This window comes from Natator depressus, chromosome 1 (assembly GCF_965152275.1).
Source record: "Natator depressus isolate rNatDep1 chromosome 1, rNatDep2.hap1, whole genome shotgun sequence".
Classification (NCBI taxonomy): domain Eukaryota; kingdom Metazoa; phylum Chordata; order Testudines; family Cheloniidae; genus Natator; species Natator depressus.
Genome location: NC_134234.1, coordinates 245,936,305 through 245,958,570, shown reverse-complemented (window position 1 = coordinate 245,958,570; position 22,266 = coordinate 245,936,305). Strand labels below are relative to the sequence as shown.

The following is a 22,266-nucleotide window of genomic DNA, read 5'->3' as shown; positions in this document are numbered from 1 at the left end:
TATTTTGCTTGGTAATTCACTTTGTTCTGTCTGTTAGTACCTGGAACCAAATAAATCCTACTTCTTTGGGAGTTGAGCATCTGAGTGTTAAAGACAGGAACACTTCTTAAGCTGCTTTCAGTTTAAGCCTACCGCTGTTAGGGGACGTGGTTCAGACCTGGGGTCTGGGTTTGCAGCAGGCTAGTGGGTCTGGCTCAAACCAGGCTGGGCGCTGAAGTCCCAAGCTGAGAGGGCAGGGAAAGCAGGGGCAGAAGTAGTCTTGACACATCAGTTGGCAGCCCCAAGGGGGTTTCTGTGATCCAACCCGTCACATGCTGCACTTGCAAAAATAAAGTTGGACTTCATAAAACTAGGATACAAAACCAATGTGTAATCTTTTAACAGATGGGATTTAATTGGGATTCCACTGTAATAAATAAAACAGTATGTTTAGAATACAGCTCCACATCTTGGACAACAATCAATATAGCTGTCCTGACAGCAATCCTGACTGAAGGTTGCTCCTTCCATCTCAGGATTTCACACCTGAGCTTGACCAGTTTTAGCAACTTTTTTTTTATACTAATCTCCAAAGTAGAGCTTGTTTGATTTTAGAATGGAATTAAATTTGTGCAGACCACTCATTGGAGACTATTCTTGTTGAAGTGAAACAGATCAAAGTCTGCTTCTGGCACAATCTAACTAAAAAAAGTCAGCAATGTCCATTACCAGAGCCTGTCTCCATTTAATCCCATTTAACAAGCATGATGAAAACTATCTATTAAATAGAAGGATATGCTGCTTGTGGAGGAAAAAGGTATAGTCAAAACAGACAGATGAAACTAACCTGAGCTGCATGCCAATATTGAGGTTATGCAAAAAGTTTCCTCCAAAAGCCATACAGTCCTGAGATGTGAGCACAGCATGAATCCAGCCTGAATTGACAAAAAACATGAAACTTAATATACATCTACACTACAAAATATTGTACCTGGGTGTGGGCACAAAGATATCAGTTCTGTGTGTATACAAAGCCAGAGAGTTACCATTTGCATTTCAGAAAAATACAAGTTAAAGGGACATTATCAATCTGAAATCTAGGTTTGTTTGTGTTTTTTTTTTAAATTAATAGTAGTTAAAGAAGTTACACCTATTCAAGGCCTTTATGGTTTTAAAACCACATTCCTATTAAAAAACAAAACATTTTCGCTCCCTCTGCGCCCCTCTCCCCATTTGGTAAGTGAAAACCCCACAAACCCAAGGAAATTGACTTTCATGAAATAGACTCTACTCAAAGTAATCAAAAGAAAAAGAAAAAAAAAAACCTCTAATCTTTCAGTTCATTGTAATCTTAGGTGTTACTTGTAACAAACAAATACTTCTTTCTGAATGTTTTATCTAACAAGTAATTATAGCCCTATTTAAGTTATTCAGAAAAGAATTAGAAGGTACTTCCACTAATTATCCTAAATCGTAGCCATTATATAATAGCCCAATGAAACTATGATCAAATTAAAACCAAGAATAATAATTACTCTTACACTACTAATTTGTCATGTAATTGGAAGATTGTTCTCATAACACCACAATTTAATATGATGAGCACAGGCCAATAATATTGTACGTCTCTACCCAGCTACTACTGAAACTCAAATAACTTCAAATATGCACACAAAAGTATATATCTGTTGGCTTCTTACTTAAAAGTGGATATAGTTTAAGTTTCCCTTCAACAGCTTTAATTCAGGTAAATAGCATAAACTCATTTTCCTCTTCCCAAACCATTCAACTCTATAGATGTATATTACTGGTAGAATCAATTCAGCAAAGTTCAGTCAACTGTTCCCAGACCTGCTGCTAAATATTAGCCAAACAGTTTAATCTCCCCTAGTACTTATCTGTGAGCAACTTCTAATTTCAGGCTTTGAAGTTCATATCTGTTATTTGCTCCTTGTTCAAGAATGGTTTCTTGAACTATGTTTAAGTGATGACCTAGAACATACCCATTAAGCACTACTTGTCCAAAAGCAAGATTAAATTTGAATTACAACTCCATTTGTGAACATATTTTGGAGGCCACCTAACAATCACAGGAAATGTCCATTTGTACCTGGTCAGGGAGACAGTAATGGCCAAAATGTTGCATGTCCTTAGAAATATTAGAAGTGACTGGACGCCACATAAGAGGAAATATGTTTTAAATGTTTTGCTGCAGAAACAGCTGGCAAATCTCTATCCATGCCGGAAAGTTATCAAACTCTAATCTTGTCTTTTTCTCCTTAAACATTACTACTATGAATCAAGTAACAAAAACCCAAGTCAATTTCTTAAGAAACTTTCCAACTAGTTAAACATTTTAAAGGGCTGATATTTTGCTCTATTTGGGTACCAAATCCAAGTATTTTTAAGACAGACAATTTCTTCTTCAAACTTTAGGATATTTCTAAAAATGATAATTTAATACATATCTTTTGATATCCTGAATTTGCTGGTGATACAATATAAGTGCAAAAAATGCTGGGGGAGAGAGGGGGAAGGAGGTAAAATCTTACCTGTAGGAACAAATAAGGTATGTCCTTGTTTCACCACGCATTTATAACATTTGTCTACCTTATCCCCAAAATACACTTCACTCTGGGTGACAGAGGAACTCCAAGATTCATAGAGAGCCAGATTTTCATCAGTAGGTTTGATCAAGTAGAAGATCTTCTCACCCTGTACACAAAAAATATCCCATAGGAGGTATGGTACAACTTTTGAATCATTTACATGAACAGTATTATTGTCAGGCAAGCCCTGTTATCTAATAGTAATATCCTGTACTTCCATGTGAGTCTCCTAGGTTTTCCAACCCTCTATGTCACTCTTTGGTCTATCAGAAGCTAACCATGTAGTACATTCCACCCTTTTGGTGTTTTGGGACAAGGAAGGTGCCACATTAAGGAATAATTTATTAGTTCTGGTGGAAGTTATGTCCAGTCATCCTCAGCTACATGGTTGCTGCAATTCAGAAAGCAGTGTGAGCTAACGTTTAAGAAAAATTCTGTTTATCATTTCATTCATTTTCTCCTACAAAACGCTCAGGATAGCGTCCACCTCTCTGCCAGAAAGCGCAGATTGTCATTTTCATTCTAGGAGGTCAACTTGTACAGAGGACTGAACAACAGTGCACAGTCAGTAATCCTCCTCTGCCCCCTTCTCAAATTAACAATTTCATTTAAAATGCATGAGGAAATCGATGAACACAGGTTTCTTTTGTGGAAAGATATACACAGGACAAAATCATTTTCAAGTATTCAGGGAGCAAGGACCTTCTTACCCACAGAACATGGTACCAGACTGACGTGCCCCCAAAATCAATATGAAAATCAGTGTAGCTGTCCTGAACTCCCATCAAGCAATATTTCTGAACAAAAGGCTTGGGGAAGACAGAGTCATCTGGCCAGTAGTTTTCCACCCACGAAAGCTTTGTGGCAATGTCAGGGACTTCCACCAATTCAGACATCCTTAAAAAGTAAGTAAATGATGGGTAAGTGCAAGTAATGATGAGAGACATCTTTAAATGTTTACCTTCCCTAAATGTCCATCAAATTGTAAAAATGTTTATTTCTATATGATTCCATACTGTCCCCAAATCCCAACACAAAATAGTCTACTAGAGACCATTTCATTTATTTTAGAGTATTATTATACTTCTACATTTACCCTTTATTTTAGCAAAATCTACTTTCTATTTCAAAGGAGACCAAGTCAAGTTGTCTCAAAGTCATTTACTCACTTTGTGTCTGAAAACTCCAGACTGATCACATTTAACACTTTTGGTCGATCAGAATTCATGAAATACTTAATATAATTATGAAGCTTCATTTTACTGTCTGCCTGCCTTGCCACATCGATTACATCTATCACTTTGTCGCCACCTGTAAAAATAAGAAAATTAACATTTTAACAAGACATATGTTTAATATTTTCTGCAAGATAGGACAATCCATTTCTACACAAAAACTCCACTACCCAACCCTCCCCAAAACAAAGAGGGACAAGAGTAAACCAAGATCTTATCTAGATATAATTTGTTACTGTTACTTAATAATATAACTGAACCTAATCTAAAAATAAAATAAGTCACCACTTTGGTGGTTAACCAAAAGGAAAAGGAGGAACCTAACATGACTGTGGCTAGTTCATGCGCTTGGTTTTGTGGCTTCTGTCACCGTAAGGAAGAGAGGATAGGAGGAAGTTATCAAGAATACATTTATTTGTCTATATTTCTACAGTAGTCAACACCACAGTATCTGAGCACTTATTACTACAAATTTTCTACAAGCAATAATGAAGCTTATAGCCCTGATCCAGCAAAGGTTTAAGCATATGAATAACTAAGCATGGAGTAATCCCACTGGACTTCTTGCATGCTTAAAGTCAGTCATAGGCTTAATTCTCTGCAGGATTTGGTCCTGTGTCTATGTTTAGGGTTTAGTCCTTTCAAGATAGAATGCTAATGGCCATCTAACATCTGGAGTGTGGATCACCTTCTCTTGTTTATTCTCATGAGGTTTAGGGAAGAATGATGGAAGGCGAATAGGTTGGTTCAAGTAGAATGAGGAAGGTATTTTAGGTAGAAATGTGGAATGTGGTCTTAAAGGGACCTTGTCTTTGAAGAAGACTGTATATAGGGGGTATGCCATGAGAGTCCTTAGTTCTCCCACTTGTCACACAGATGACTCTGGATTGTTTGGCTTTTATCCTGTATATCACCCTTGATACCGGAAGAGTAGGAGGACACATATACAGGAGAGGAGCATCCCATTTGATGAGGAAAGCAGCGCCCATAGATCGGTGCCCCAATCCTGCTCTTGAGCAAAACTGCAGACACTCGGAATTCTGGGCTGTAGCAAAAAGGTCTACATATAGGAAATTCCAACATCTGAATATATTCTGTAGGACCAAGGTGTTTATTTCCCACTCCTAAGAAAATTTTCTGCTTAGTGCATCCACTGTGGTGTTCTGACATCCTGGTAGATAGGTACCTCATATGTTGATGTTGTAATGGATGCACCCGTTCCATAATCTCTGTGCTTTGCTGCAAAGGGAGCGTGACCTTGCTCTCCCTTGACAGTTTATATAAAACATGCAAGCAATATTGTCTATAGTACCTTTATGGTCTTGTTCTGATCAGAGGTAAAAAGCGTGGGCATGCGTTGCGGACTGCTCGTAGTTCCAGGAGGTTGATGTGTAATGTTGACTCCAAGGGGTACTCCCTGTCCTGGACTGCGTGGCTGTGCAAGTGTGCTCCCCAACTTAAGAGATGTGTCCATTGTAAATATCACTGACAGAGAGGCTTGCATGAAGGGAACTCTGCATATTGTGAGGTCGAGTCCACCATGTAGAGAAGTTTTGACTTTGAGTGGCACTGTGAGACGTTTGTTCAGGCTGTGTCTGTGCGGTACATATACTGTCCTGAGCCAACCCTGAAGACAATGCATATGTAGCTTGGCATGCTGTGCAACAAATATGGTTGCTGCCATATGACATCATAATTGCAGGCAGGTCCTGGCAGATGTCTGTGGGCTGGTTTGTGCTGTGGTGACCAGGTTAATTAGCGTAACAAATCTGTGTAGTGGTAATGAGGCTTTGGTCTCCAGTGCATCAAGGCGGGCCCCAGTAAATTCTAGTTTTTGTACAGATAATTTTTTTTTGCATGTTTATTTGTAATCCCAGTCGCAAGAAGAGAGCCATAGTCTTTTGAGTAGCTTCTAAGGTGTCTTCCTGGGATGGAGCTTTCAGTAGATAATCATCCAAGCAGGGGAATATCATGACCCCTTGCTTGCAGAGGTGGGCCACCACCACCTCAAGAACATTGGAGAACACCTGGGAAGCCGCAGAGAGGCTGAAAGGTAGCATTCTGCACTGGTAGCGATCTTGTCTCGGAACAAATCTGAGAAATCTCCTGTGCGACGGATGTATGGTAATGTGAAAATATGCATCTGGGAGGTTGAGAGCTGAGAACCAGTCCCCCTGTTCCAGTGTTGGGATTATTAGTTGCTGACGTGACCATCCTGAACCACTGAACCCTCGTGAACTTGAATTTCCTTAAGTCAAAAATGGACCTCCATCCCCCGCTCTTTTTCTGAGTTAAGAGGTAGTGGGAATAAAAGCCCTTCCCCTCTGTGTTGTGTCAGTACTGCTTCTACAGCACCCAAGTGCAGGATTTGGGTTTATTTCCTGTTGTAGAAGGTGTTCATGAAAAGGGTCCCTGAAAAGGGACAAGAAGGGAAGCTGGGTAGGGGGAAGGAGGTAAATGGGATTGAGTAACCAGGGTATTAGAAATTATCAACACATTTGTCCAAGGTGACGGTCTGCCATACTGGGTAGAATGGGATTAGACTGTCTCTGAAAGGATGGACAGTTGTTGATGGTTTCAGCATTTGGAAATGCAGGAGGCATCTTGGGCCCTCAATCAAACCCTCAAAATTGCTGTTTCAAGGGAGGTTACTGGGATGTCGATGGTGGAGATAAGAATGGTCTACTACCTGTAGGCATTTATGTTTTTGTGGGTCAGATTGTCCCTATGGTTGGACATGTGGCCTTGTTCGTTGTACTGAGTGGTATTTTCCTGGCTTCCTTCTTTGTGCAGGTGTGTAAATGCCAAAAGGCCAAAAAACAGTTGCCCTGGAATCTTTTAGGGTATGGGGAAAGTCATCAGTCTTGGCTGCAAACAACTTCGGGCCCTCAAAGGGAAGATCCTCAATAGTAGACTATACCTCTTTCAGAAACCCAGAGAGGTGGAGCCACAAAGCCTGAGGCATAACAATCACTAGCAACAGATTATGCGGCTGTGTCTGCCGCATCCAACGACACTTGTAAAGTTGTCCATGCAAGAAGATGGCCCTCCGAGATGACTGCTTTGAATTTTTCTTTTTTTTTTTTATCACCAGGGACATAATCAATAAACTCAGACATCTTAGAATAATGTATAAGATTATATTTGGCCATCAGTGCACCGTAATTGGCAATTCTGAATTGCAGAGTCGCTGACTAATAGGCCTTACACCCAAAGAGGTCTAACCGATTCCAGTCTTGATCGTATGAGGTGGTTCTGGAACTGATTTTGTCTGCTCAGTTTGTTCACAGCCTATACCATAACAAGCCGGTGGGGGGGCGGGGTGCAGCGCGGAGGGAGATGAAAACAAAAAAAAAATCCAGAAGGGTCGTACTTCTTGTCTCTGACAAGTGGGTGGTATTGTTGCGGGGGGCCTGCCAGATTATCTTGGGTGGATCCATGAGTGCCTCATTTATGGGGATCGCAATCTTCGATGAGGTTGATGTTTGTAAAATGTCAAACACCTTGTGCTGAGACTCTGCAACCTCTTCCAAGGGTATCCTGAGAGAGTAAGCAATCCTTTTAAATAGCTCCTGGAATTGTCTAAAGTCAACAGCTGTTGGGGGTGGAGGAAGCATGACTGCTTCGTCCAGAGAGGATGAAGAGATATTGGTCGGTAAGGTGACTTCCCGATTAAAAAAAGTCTCCTCTTGCTCTTCAGAAGTCTTCTCCGGAGGCTCAGAGGGTCCATGTACTGAGAATGGGGAGCATCTCAGTCTGAATTTCAGAGTGAGTGGCATTGGTGGCAGCATCCATGGATGTCCATACCACCAATGGGTGTTACCCCTGGGGTGATATGTGGGTTGTTCCCAGTTGACCTGGTCTGGTGCTTGTCTGAATGGATGAGAAGTAAAATGTTCCCTTCCTAATTGTCCTCCTCCACACTTGAGGAAGGAGGGGCCTATCTGGATGTGGGTGTAGACTGGCACTGTACCACATATGCCGGAGTAATATCAGTACCAAGAAGGGGAGATTCCAGTGTTGCAGAGATTGGAAGGGCCTTGTGGAAAAGGAATTGTTGCAGTACCACAAGCATCAGTTACCAAGGAGGACGTTGGTGGTGGTGCCGCTGAAGTTGTAGCAGTTGTTGGTTCTGATCTGGCTGTGCTATGCACTAGGTGATTGGTAGGTGGCACAACAGATTACAGCAATGCTAAGCTGCCCAGTGCCACACATTTAAGCGGCTCCATCAGGACCGTGGAGGAGGAGGTAAGCTTCTCTTTGCCACTCCTCTCAGAGGCCGCCCTCTTAGGGTCCTTTCACGGTACCAGCAGTATTGGAGGATCCCGCTCACTCGGAGGGGCTCAGCTGGACTGTGGTCAGTACCAAGAGTGTTGAATGAGCCGGGAGGGTGTTTCTTTTTAGCTGGTTCCCTAGTAGGGGACGTTGTGGCCTGCTTTTTGTCCACCTTTTTTGAGGACTTCCTCTTTGAGGGTGGTGGGTAATCTCTGCCAGAGGCTGTCACTGGGATTGGCGGAGACTGGTGTTCAGGGTGCAAATGGGTCAGGGAGTCAGAAGCCAAGTGCAGTGACTTTTCCATCAGGATAAGTTTCAACTTAAGTCCCTTGATTTTCTGGTGTGAGCCTTGAGGTTGTGGCAATGGTGGCACTTCTGAGGTATGTGTGTCTCGCCCAGACATCGGACACACTGACAATGCCCATCACTGACCAGGATTGCCTCCTAGCAAGAAAGGCATTGTTTAAATCCCAAGGATCCGGGCATGCCCATCAGTAGCCTTCCCCCCAGTGAAGAAGGTTAAAGGTACACTATACTATAAGGGTGAAAATGAAGAAGAAAATAAACGATGAGAGAGGAGGGTAGTTAGCCAACTCTAACTCTAAGAGGTAAACATGAAGCAAGAAAAGAGGCGCTACCATGGCTCCGTCTCAGGTCAAGAACAGATGAGAAGCAATTGAGGGCGGTTTGGTTGCATAGCGCTATGTAGCCGCCACGAGCGGCACGAGACAGGGAGAGCACATGTGTGACCCAAACAGGCACTGCCACTGAAATTCAGCAATCATTGGTGTAGACACACACATTCACCTAAAGTGGAGCACACACAGGGACACTCCTTGAAAAAGAGCCATGGAAACTGATGTGCCAATCTGAGTGTGTGGAAGTGGGGGGGAGGGGGAGAATTATCTTCTGCCCTGGAATAGCCAGACTTCCAAAATAAAGTCACAGAATTGTTGAAATGCCAGCTATTCTTCCGAGCAGCCATGAGCAATTAATAAGGGGACTGAGTAATCAGCATATAGTCAGGTCATTCAGAATACTGCACATAGTGTATTCTAGCGGAGTCTTAAAATACTGATAAGCACAGAAATCCTGTTTGTAGTACATTTCAACATGCTATCAAAAGAACAAAAGAGATGATTCTATTGGAATCCAGGAAGTGCTAAAGGACCTCCCCCCAGCCTAAGGGGAGGATCCACAGGACCTGGAAGCCAAATGATTCCGGGGGACAACTAATGAGATAACAGGGACAGGGGTGAGGTCAAAGGGTCAAATGAAGGAAACCTGATGGGGACACCGAGCAGAGAACCCCGGACAGCACCCACTGCTCCTCGAAGGCACCAAGTGCAAGGCGCACACACAAAACTCTTAGCTGTAGTATATTATGCAGCACATTCCACACTGCAGCTGGCTCAGTCTCACTGAACCACTGAAATACATATTCAGGTGGTCCTGAGGTGGTTAGAGACTGCCCAGCAAGCCTGACGGAAGACTAAATGCTCCTGCTGAAGCTATGGTGCTCCCTGAACTTCTCCCCCAGGGAGCAGAAAAAAAGCTTATAAGGGAAGGATCAGATAGACTAAGGAGCCAACAGTTTACAGATATGAGAGGTTTCAGAGTGGTAGCCGTGTTAGTCTGTATCCGCAAAAAAACCGAGGAATACTTGTGGCACCTTAGAGACTAACAAATTTATTTGTTAGTCTCTAAGGTGCCACAAGTACTCCTCGGTTTTTCTGCAGACATAAGAGGTGAGGAGGGAGGGAACTGATCTGACCCTGAGCTTTCAGTCTCCTCCTGTTCCCTTATCCCCCCCCCCCCCCAACTGTGAATATTTCTGCCCTACAGCTCCCACCCTCCCTCCTCACTTGTCTGAAATCTACTCTCTCTTCCTCTCCTTCCCTCTCAGGCTGCTCTGCTCCTTGGAGGGGAAGGGGCAGAGAGGAGCGGGGGTTCCAGAGATGCAGCAGTTGGGAGTCCCTGGACCCAAACAGCAGCTATAAACCTCCATGTATTAACAGTGTAGGTGGGGAGATTGTATTTTGGTGCAGTTCCCCCCCACCCCCAGAGCCACATAAGAAGCCCAGGCAAGGACCTTCTCCCCAACACCCCAGACACCCTCGGGACACCCTCACATATGCAAAAGCTTTGTTGTGCAATGCATCATCAGCAACAGATAATTGGTAAGTGTAAAACCCTTTAAAAGATGTTCTCACTGTGCGACAAACCATTTTTAAAATCTGTAACAAAGCCCCCCATCCCCATCACTAGACTACAGATTACAAAACTAGCTTATCTGATTCACAGTGTAAGAAAACATCCTCAAAAACCATTACAATCTGTTGCTTATAGTATGTCGCAGAACAAAATACAGCTGTTCAACATTTCAGTCATTTATCACACATTTTGATAGCTTGTGCCACAAGTTGCCAGGTGTGAATGTTGAGAGCTATGGGCATACAATTGTCATATGCATACCCATAAATGAAACCCAAATTTGTAGGTCTAATTTACCCTTGCCAACCTTCTGGTAAGAACTGTTCAATTTAGATTAGGCATATAGTATCCTTTAACTGTTGTAGCTTTGCAAATATTTATTGTATTTAATTCACTCTACGCTGAAGCATTCACACATATTCCAGAAAGTCCCTTACCTACATAGCGTTCCACATCCAGAACGGAGAAGGTAGGGGGAGGGAGTCTGAGCCCAAGACCATCTAATTTAGGAACCATAATAGGGACATCAAACCCATGTTTCTCCAGGTATCTTTGTGTCAGCTGGCTGCCATGCATTTTCAAAATGATTTCATCAGCACTGGGGGGAAAAAAATCAAAATATTAGCACCAAAAAACCAGTAAACCTGTTTGAAAGAGAAATTAACAAAAAAACTTTGGCAGGTTTCAACGAAACATCTTATTGGAGTTACATAGCTAATATAAATCAAATTAAAATAAGTGGATACAACTATATTAAATTAAGCACTCAAGGTGAAGGCAAGCCTGTTGATTACATTTAATGAAACTAAAAGACAACAAATTTAAAACCAATCAAGGAAGTACATTTTTATAAGCATAATTAATCTGCGGAATGTCATTGAAGACAAGAGTTTAGGAGGATTAAAAAAAAAATCACTTATACGGATAAGGACAACATTGATATATTAGAATAAAAAGCATCTTCTTTTAAAAGGGATATAAGTCATCATGCTTTAGAGAGTAAGCCAGCCCTTAACTGTTGGAATAAGGAAGAAATGTCTTTTATGACCAGGTTATTACATAACTGTGCACCAGGGGAATCTCTTTCATCTTCTTCTGAAGCATCTGGGACTAGATAAACCACTGTTCCGATGTTTGTGGTCTATGCTAGAGAGAAAATGGGAAGTGATTTCTGAGTCTCATTTCCTGGACCAGACAGGCTGAAAATGCTGAAGAGGCAACACACCTAACAATATGGGTTGGTAGTGATAGACTCCATAGGAAATTACACCCATGTGTAGTAATTTGATTGATGGATGCTACAATAAGGTGCCTTGAAGACAAATACATGGATATGAAACGCTGGATGAAAAAAAATAGATCTCAGACATGGAGGAAGGGTTTTTTGTGATGGTGGTGTTTTTGTGGAGGCATGTTAGGAAGACCTTTTAGACATGATCAATACCCAAGGTTTTTCCCCTTTTTGTGATTTGACTTCTAAGTTTCCATACCTTGGGAATGAGCGAGCCCGCAGTTGTTTAACAAAAGTCCGTGTTCCAGCTTGGACTGGTTTGGAACCATCCTCAAACTCTGTGTAGTCATGTCTGTGCCAGTTCCTCCTCTTCTTCACTAGATTTTTTTTTTAAAAGGGATTAAATTTAAAATTAGTCAGTGTTGATGGTATGGGTCAGACTGGCTGATGTTCCATCAGTGAACCAATCACATTAATTAGACCGACGGTCTATTTTTAATTCAGTTGACTTCATCTGTTGCATAAACAAAGAGTCATCTTTAAAATATTATGGTGGCAATAACAAAATATTAATCCTTTGCATTTCTATAGCTCCTTCTATCTGGGAATCTCAAAGCAGCGTCTGAATAAGGATTTAAAATTCAACACTCCTGTAATAAGGGAATACAAACACTAACAGCCTGAAGCTTGCCCAGAAAACTAAAGAGGAAGCCTACAGCAGAGCCAGAAATAGAACTTAAGGTTTCCTAATGCTCAGTCCTACATTTTAATCATAAGATCATCCTACAACTTCAAGATAAACTAAATTATTACTTAATATTTATATTACCATAGACCAATACATCCCAATAATCCTGAGTGGGGTTTCTTTTGATATGCTAGCAGTTGTATAAACATACAAAAATCTAGTCTTTGGCCATTATTAAATGGACTTATTTTTGGTTACTCTTCCCTCATCCACTCATCCTATCCCTCACCCCATTTGTTTGCCCCATCCACTGGTTACATCTTGTCTTTTAGTTTGTAAGCTCTTTTTGGTAGGAACTGTTATTTATTATGTTTGTACAGTGCTTAGCACAAGGGTTCTAGACCTAAGTGAAGCCTTTAGGTGCAACTGCAACATACAATCAAGCTCCAGATGGATGATTTTATATTAATAAAAACAAAAGGATAAATAGGTGTTCCTTTATGGTTTTGGGCAATTGACTTTGGTTCTCTTCTATTAGCTACATGGTATATTCATACAAAAGGCTTTAGACGTCTAGAGCTAAACACAAATGTAAAACTAGAGGTCCTCATATAAATTGCTTTGCCAGTTACACCATTACAAATAGCAGACGTTACTGAAAAAATTACACAAAGCCACAAAGGAATTATATGCAGTCTCCCACCTCACTTTTTTTGTTTTAAGAGAACTGAAAAACTGGCAAATTTACTTAATCTTAAAAGCTTCCCAGTTTAACATAGAATGATTGAATATCACCTGTCCTCAAACCCATTTAATACTTCCATGAATTACTCTTAATTTCTATCAACCACTTGGCACCGTAATTCAGACAGAATGTAAGGCTATTGCTTCCTTTAGAAGCAACAAACGTTCAACCATGAATTTGATGGCAAAGAATGCCAACACTTCATTAGCACTTTCTACCAACACAGTGAATATTGTGATTCTCTTTCACTCAGCTTCTATCATTTCAGAGGCTGTGAACCCCAAATAAATTCCCAACCAGGTGCCTCAGCAAAAAGTGTCATACCACATCAGCTTGGAATAAAACTTCAGCTGAGTTTAGCCCTAGTTGCTCACTACCCTTTTATTGATCTGCAATGTACAGTTACCACTTGAGGGAAGTTGAACAAAAACTTAAAACTCAGACTACACTTATTTTATTCTGATAAATTCTAAAACAAAAAAAACTATGCCAAACTGTGATCAATAGTATTTGATAGCTGCTAATAGACAGCTGCCCCCAAGATATATACTGAGACCAAGTGTGTAATGTAATAATTACTACTCTAGTACAGATCAAGAACTTGGTTATATCTGCTGAAAAGGAAAGAGCTCGGGTTACTAGCCTGCTTATACAAATGGTGTCTCAAAATTTGAGAAAAAAGCCTGGCTAACAAAATCTGACAACTAAACAGTTTTATTAATATGATAATATTATTGGATCTTAATTCAACCCAAAACAAATTAACCAAATATTCTATAATTCCAAATATTAAATAAATTTAGGATAAGCTCTTGTAAAAAGTTTATATTGCACCAAAGATTGCAATAAAACCTAGCAAGACTGAACTCTCAAATATAAAACAAAACCAAAAAAAAAAAAAAAAAAAAAAAAAAAAAACACCCACACCCCTATCTTCACTTTATTTTAATAAGCTCTAGTATTTTTTGCTGCTGGTTTTTCAGAATCACCAGCTGCAGTCCAGCACTGATTGACAGCTAATTAATCTATTTGCATCTCCCAGTCGTTATACATGACAGGTAATTATTCCTAATGATGTATTGTTTTCTGTAGAGGCAACAAACTGTGCCCTTTAAAAGACACTTAGGAAAATAAATTGGCTCAATTAAACATGTGATGTTTATAGTGACTTGCTAACCTGATAATCAGTGTTGTAGAGCTAGACTATTCAAATATTCAGCAGTACTTCAAGAATAATGAAGCCAAGTTTTAATAAACTTTCCAAACCTACTTCCTCAATCATAAATAATATTTGAATAATGCAGAGTACTAGCCACTAATTTGATTATGTGCAACATACAGCACTTCCACCAAAATTCATCTGTGATGTAATATACTGCAATGAAAGAACGTAGTAGTTGCATAATACATTTATTTTTACAGTGCAGTACATGTTTACAATCAGTTTTTAAACATTTGAGAGCTGGGAATTAATAATTTTATTTCAGTTAATTCTTTTTCACCACTTGGTACTTAGAGAGGAGGTGCACCATGCTTCCTTGAGCAGGAGAGAATATTCAAGAATACAAAGCAGTATGAAAAGTACCTTTGTATTTAACTGTCAATTATTTTCCATAGTTTGTAAAATCCAGTAAGACACACTAGAACAGTACACAATCAGATAAGAAAATAGGTAAAATAACTCTGTTTAAAAAACAAATTTCTTGACTTTTGTCATTTAGAATGAACATGCCATGTAAAAAATGAACTCTAAGAAGTGGAAGGAAAAATATTTGTCCCCTCACCAATGCAAACAAGAAAGTCCCTGCCACAATTACAACACTAGAAATGGATTAAGGAAATCCATTGGAGACGCAGAGATGTTTTAGGAAAAGGAGCAACAGAGAATGGGCCAGAAGTTTATTTTAAGAAAGTACAGGAGAAAGCATTATTTTGATTTAATTATTATTTTAATTACAATTTTTACATTCTGCACACCAGGCCAGTAACCACTTCTGAATAACTTATGTAAACACACCTTTACTATTCCTACCTGCCCTCCCCTCCACTTGCCTCTTTGTTTGACCCTTGCCTATTGTCTCAGAAAAATCACAATCTAGATTTTAGACAGGGACTGTGAGTGTTATTTGTTTGTACAATGGGGATTTAATACTGTTTGGGGTCTTTAGCTGCTACCACAACAGAAACAGGCTGACCTATGGGATTTGAAAGAGGTTAAAACAAGATGAAAATCAGTGTTGCCAACAGGCATGAGTGTTTTTCTTGGGAGCTCCTGATCCTGCAGTCAATTGACTACATGAGAGTCTCAGATAGAAAAAACATTCTAGCCCTCATGATAAGCGAGAGAAACTTGAAAACATAACCCAAGCGTAACCTAAAGGCTTCAAAACCAGTAGGCAAAGAATAAGAACTCACAATGTATTAATTTTTAAAATACCTCTATTTTTAAGCTACTCATGATTACTCATTTTTTAATGCCTCGGGTTGGCAATAGTGCAACCCTCAACTAAAACATATTTGCAGTGATCTACATGTCTACACAGCAGGAGCAGGAATAGAATATGGTGGCCCACATTTTCAAAAACATGTATGAAATATCTGATAAGTGCACAAGTCAAGCTGACATGTGGATACTCAAACTGCATACCCATAGGATGCCATACATTGTCAAGTCAGGAGCACACACTTGAAAGTTTGGGCTCCTACATATGTGGTTGCTCGGTGAAGCTCCTGTCTACCTGTTGCTTGCTCATTCAGCATCAGAAGTGGATTTAATTCTGGCTGAAGTGTGAAAATAAATTGAGTGATTTTCTCGTATTAGTAAATTTGATCTTTACATCTTTAAACTACACAGCAGAGTTCCTTTAGGTGCTGAAGTTGCCTTTATTAGCATAGTGGATTCTTTGGTGGGCCAGAAGTCAGCCTTAATTGACATTTGGTAATATGAAATTTGCTCTTTTTATACCTTTAGTCCTACAAGTTATATTGTTATGAACAATCGTGTAATGATTAGGTGGGAAAATATCCCTAACATATATACTCCCTGGAACTGCAATACAAATTCCTTTTAATCTGAACATAATTATGTTTAAGCTTCTTTCAAAACAATTTTGGAAAAACATATTTCAAGTAATAGGGATTATTATTATAATAAATACAAGTAATATTTCACACTTATGTAGCATTTCATATGCATGGAGCACTTTTGAAACCTTGCTTAAGGAACCCCATCATCCACACCGCCCACTTAAAATGTAGATGCTTAGAGTGTGGGCTACCTTAAAGGAACAGCCACTTCTCCGAACTGATTGCTCTTCAGTTATAACTAGGGTTGTCAAGTGATTAAAAAAATTGCAATTAATTGCACAATTACAAAAAATAATTGCGATTAATGGCACTGTTAAAAATAATGGAATACCATTTATTTAAATATTTTTGGATGTTTGCTACATTTTCAAATATATTGATTTCAATTACAACACAGAATACAAAGTGTACAGTGCTCACTTTATATTTATTTTTGATTACAAATAATTTGTACTGTAAAAAAAATAGTATTTTGCAATTAACCTAATACAAGTACTGTAGTGCAATCTTTTTATCATGAAAGTTGAACTTACAAATATAGAATTATGTACAAAAAAACTGCATTCAAAAATAAAACAATGTAAAATTTTAGAGCCTACAAGTCCACTCAGTCCTATTTCTTGTTCAGCCAATGGCTCAAACAAGCACGTTTACATTTGCAGGTGATAAGGTTGCCCACTTCTTGTTCACATCACCTGAAAGCGAGAACAGGTGTTCTCACAGCAGTGTTGTAGTCAGCGTCGCAAGATATTTACGTGCCAGATGCGCTAAAGATTCATATGTCCCTCCATGCTTCAACCACCATTCCAGGGCACATGCGTCCATGCTGATGACAGGTTCTACTCGATAACAATCCAAAGCAGAGTGCACTGATGCATGTTCATTTTCATTATCTGAATCAGATGCCACCAGCAGAAGGTTGATTTTATTTTTTGGTGGTTCGGGTTCTGTAGTTTCTGCATCGGAGTGTTGCTCTTTTAAGACTTCTGAAAGCATGCTCCACACCCTGGCCCGATCAGATTTTGGAAAGCACTTCAGATTCTTAAATCTTGTGTTGAGTGCTGTAGCTATCTTTAGAAATCTCACATTGGTACCTTCTTTGCGTTTTGTCAAATCTACAGTGAAAGTGTTCTTAAAATGAACAACATGTGCTGGGTCATCATCCGAGACTGCTAGAACATGAAATATATAGCAGAATGCAGGTAAAACAGCAGGGGACATACAATTCCCCCCCAAGGAGTTCAGTCACAAATTTAATTAACACATTTTTTTAAACAAGTGTTGTCAGCCTGGAAGCATGTCCTCTGGAATGGTGGCCAAAGCACGAAGGGGCATACGAATGTTTAGCATATCTGGTACATAAATATCTTGCAATGCCAACTACAAAAGTGCCATGCAAATGCCTGTTCTCACTTTCTGGTGACACTGTAAATAAGAAGAGGGCAGCATTATCTCCCATAAATGTAAACAAACCTCTTAGCGATTGGCTGAACAAGAAGTACGACTGAGTGGACTTGCAGGCTCTGAAGTTTTACATTGTTTTGTTTCATAACTGCACTCAAAACAAAACAAAAATCTTCATTTGTAAATTGCACTTTCACAACAAAGAGATTGCACTACAGTACTTGTATGAGGTGAACTGAAAAATACTTTATTTTGTTTATCATTTTTACAGTGCAAATATTTGTAACAAAACATAATATGCACTTTTATTTCAATTACAACACAGAATACAATATATATGAAAAATGTAGAAAAGCATCCAAAATATTTAATAAATTTCAATTGGTATTCTATTGTTTAACAGTGCAATTAAAAGAGATTAATCATGATTAATTTTTTTTAATTGCAATTAATATTTTTTAAGTTAATCGCCTGAGTTAACTGTGATTAATCGAAAGCCCTACCTTTAACATTAGAGCCAATTAATGAAAGCCCAAATCAAGATTTCAGCTCAAACAGAGGTGATGTGCTGAAGAATAGAGACTTCACCTATTGTGTCTAATAAATCTAGATTATTTACCCACTTGAAACAATGTGAAGCAATTAAGATAATTTTTACTCTACATCATCGTCTCTTTCAAAGAATTTCCAATGCAAAGTGCACCCTTATCCTTATGTCATATTCCTGTAGTGGCGATCAGTGCAGGTACTTGAGCTGTAAGCCCCTTGATATAAGTGAGGGAGATAGAAATCTGCTCTGGCCTAATTTTTAGGCCTGACCCAGACCCAAGCCCATCCAAACCAAGACTGAGAGGGTCAGGTCATTTTCCAACCCGACCCTTCCCCCAAAACCTGAGTCAGCACTGCCACCAACTCCTGCTTGTGGAGTCAGTTCTCCTCCTCCTGTCCATATAGAGTCAGTGCAGCAATGGATGAACAGCCCACTTCTGCAGTCTGCCACCCTCTGCTGTGTTGTGTATGGTGAGAAGTGCTGCAAGACCCGACACTTGTAGTTGGGTTTCACAGGGTTGAGGTTGGGGTGCAGGGCTCTAAGAAGGAGGCTGTCAGCTGAACATTCATGAGGCATACTTAAGTTTGGAACTTATCTCTCTCCTTGATTTGGTAGATCCAGGATTTATTAGCAGTCAAGGTAGATTACAAAGCCCATTTCCCTCCCCACCCAACCCCCCAAAACCTCCATCCATCCATATATCACATCACACTTTCAGAGACGGCGTGGGAAGAAAGTTGGAGGAGGTTGGTGGATATTTCCATGCGTTATATTGTATTTTGATCCACAGGACAGGTGCAGTGATGAAAGGTTAGAGAATTGATAACCACACCAGTGCAAAAAAGGCATTTAACAAGGCTTTTAGCCCCTAAACTAAACATTGCTAATCCTGAAGCTATTTATATGCTATACAAGAGATTAATTTTCCAAAACAATCAGGGCTGCAACAACTTTAACATCTCATCTCTAACGTTATTAATTGAGGAGCAGATGTCACACCCATACAGATCAGAAACACTCTAGAAAAGGCAGGCAAAGCTAGATTCTTAGCGTGTAATCTCCATATGCCATTCAGAGAAAGGTCGGTTACCCAACCTCTCAGCAATCTTTCAAATATCCTCGGGGAATTGGTGGGGAATCAATGCTGATAAACTCTTAGAATAAAATTCAAAACTCCACCCAAAACATTTCCCTAGGTAAGAGCTTAACAAGAAGAGGGTTAGCCTTTAAAAAACCAAGACCACACCATTATGTATGTAAGTGTTTCACAACATTTACTCTTTTCCATTCAATATTCTTTTCTCCATTATTAAAATGTTTTAATCATTACGCTCCAAGATACATACCTTTTTGCTCTCAGGGCTGAATGAAAAGGGAAGAACCTGCTCCATCCACTCTCGGCACAATTTAAATATGCTCACAAGAGGAAAACATATGCAGTTTGCCTCCAAAGAGGCTACTATTGTCTTTTGATAGTAATTTGAATGCTCTTCATATTCTTCAAAAACTAATTTAATCCCAAACTAGCCATTAAATTACAGGAACAGGTATTGATTTAATGATCCAGAGTATTTCATTTTGAACATTTTCTAGAGACCAAATAAAAGTCTAATAGGAGCCAGTTTCCCAGAAACCTAGGTTAAGAAATTATACAAACTTTACAGTATACAGGAGTCATCCCTTTGGGAGGAAAAACCCAAAATATTTAACACACATCACGTGGTAAGAATCAAACATAACAAAGTATGTTGTATACCAAAACTCCTGTGCGACATGCTGACAAAGTTCAAAAGTTATCAAGCACAGAAATCAAGCTCTGAGTCTAGGGAGTATTGGATGAACCCTGCAGTAGGATGAATTTATGAGCCTTTACTTCAAACAGACTATCTGATCACCTTTGAAACTCCTCCCTGCCCACTTCCTGTCTCAGCAAAATTATAATACAAACCCTGATATCTACCTCCCCTATTAATTTATAAAAAAATATAAATGTGTGATTAAACATGAACCCCACACATCCATCTTCAGAGAGCTGCAAAACTAGGGCTCTATCTTAATAATTCTGTTCTTGCAAAGAAATATGGGAATGACACTGTAAGTCAGTGTAACTGATCCCATAATAATATGGCCACATAGCATAATTTTAAATGAAATATTGCCAAAATTACCCCTTATCAAAATTTATTGTGTCACTTAATTTATAATCCATGAAGACCCAGTCAGGAGATAGAAAAGAAAAACAAAACCACAGAGAAAATGTGTGAAATAAATCCAGCTGCTCAGAACAGATTCAATTTTGCCAATCCATGACCAGAAATCCCTGTTTATCTGCAGGTGAAACATATAGAGGCGACCCATTGTATACAACCTTGAGCTTGGGAGGGTACAGCATGTAGAACTTGCTATCCTTTATTTTTCAGGGCTGAACCATAGTTCACTATTGGATGGGAATCCAGAAGACAACAGGTCATGCTGGTTTTCACCCTGCCTTCTTCTGGAGAAGAGATTGAACATTCAGGGAAAAATCAAGGAACTGAAGATGCCTTCATTGCCTACTAGCAGACAGACAATCTTCAGATTTTTGCTTTCTGTGTATCTTCTCTAACTCTTCAAGGTACTTGGTTGTTCTGGTAACCTGTGCTTTTAACTGGCTCAGCCCTTGGCAAAGATATGCGATGCAATCTACAACTACTATCACTAACTTAAGTTGCAAGTTCCCTGCTTTTTTACTTGCTCAGGAAATCTGTCCACTTAGGTTTGCAAGTAACCCGTCAAGGAACGAAGTGAAGTCTTTCATCTTTCCTCATGATCTGCACCACAAATGGATTTAATGAAGAGGGAATGGATGGAGAAGTCGTCTCTGCTGGCACTGTGTTTGAATGATGGTTTCTTTTGCAATTCCTAGGAGATTTAGGCTAATTCTTATGAGATTTAGGTTCACACAGGGATGTGTGGGGATTTGTTTATAAATCAGGAAGCTGGAATGGAGACAGGCAATGAGAAAAATTAGAAAGATGCAAGAGGATAGTGTGACACTGCACCCCATATTCTTCACAGTAATATTATATGATTATGTCATAATCAGACCCACTTTGGCCTTTGGGATCAAAAAACAGTGGGAGTAAAACTCTTTTCCCCTTCAGTGCAGAGGAACTTCCTTTACTGCTCCCACCTGCAGAAGGCCCTGCACCTCCTGAGCAAGTAGATGCTCGTGAGAAGGATCCCTGAAGACAGACGGGGAGGAAATAAACTGGAGGGTATACCTCCCTGCTACTGTGCTAAGGACCCATGCTCAAGCACACCGTCAAAATGCCTGCATATTACCCAGTTGGGTGCGGGTACAGCTCGAGTGAGCTGAGGAGCCCGGCTGATGGCCTTGCCACGCTTAAAGCCCCTGACCTTTTTACAGAATGAGACTGAACGGGAAGGACCCACAAAAACCTGTGGGACTATTGCGGCTTGAACTGCTTTCTCGTGGGCAACCAGGGTGTTCAGAACCACCAAGCATGAAGGGGCCCTAGAGTCTTTTAGGCCATGCAACTTGCTGTCTGTTCTGTGAACAGCACCAAGCTGTCGAAGGGGAGGTCCTGGATGGACTGCTGAACCTCTGCCACGAAGCCGGATGACTGCAGCGAGGATGCCAGCCTCATTGAAATGGCCGAAGCCATAGACCAGACCGCGGAGTCTGCCGCATCTGAAGCCACTTGTAGGGCTGTCCTGGCTACTGCTCTGCCCTCCTCCAGAACAGCCAGGAATTCCTTCCTGGGCTCCTCATGCAGCGACTCTGCGAACTTGGCCATGGACTGCCAGATGTTATAATCATAGTGGCCAAATAGGGCCTGATGTTTGGCCACTCTTAGCTGGAGGCTGGCCATAGAATAAATCTTTCTACCAAAAAGATCAAGCCTCTTCGCCTCCTTATTCTTAGGGGTCGATCCCAGTTGGGCTTATCTATCATGCTCCTTGGCTGCTGACAGTTCCAGTGAGCTTGGGGCGGGGGGTATATACAGGTATTCAAACCCCTTAGCGGAGACATAGTACTCCCGCTCCACCCACTTAGAGATGGGGGGGCAGGCAGGATGGGCTTTGCCAAGGGCCTTGCTCAGTTTCACAACTCCCTCATGTACTGGTAATTCCACCTTCAAGGCGGCTGCTGCACTCAGCACATTGAACAGGGAGTCTGAAGGCTCCACCGGCAACTCTGCTTCCAGCCTGAGGTTCAATGCCACCCTCTTCAAAAGCTCCTGGT

The 22,266-nt window shown here is 40.3% G+C and overlaps 1 protein-coding gene across 2 annotated transcripts in view; it reads right to left on the bottom strand.

Annotated features, from left to right (window-relative positions):
• Positions 1 to 22,266, bottom strand: part of KDM7A (lysine demethylase 7A) — a 93,265-nt gene that overhangs the window by 44,469 nt on the left and 26,530 nt on the right. For both annotated transcript variants that reach the window (XM_074940282.1, XM_074940274.1), the window contains exons 3-8: positions 11,803 to 11,920; positions 10,750 to 10,910; positions 3,758 to 3,899; positions 3,299 to 3,485; positions 2,532 to 2,694; positions 827 to 914 (exon numbers count right to left, since the gene is read on the bottom strand). In XM_074940282.1, the coding sequence (XP_074796383.1) occupies positions 827 to 914; positions 2,532 to 2,694; positions 3,299 to 3,485; positions 3,758 to 3,899; positions 10,750 to 10,910; positions 11,803 to 11,920 (859 nt within the window). The remainder of the gene's footprint in view (positions 1 to 826; positions 915 to 2,531; positions 2,695 to 3,298; positions 3,486 to 3,757; positions 3,900 to 10,749; positions 10,911 to 11,802; positions 11,921 to 22,266) is intronic.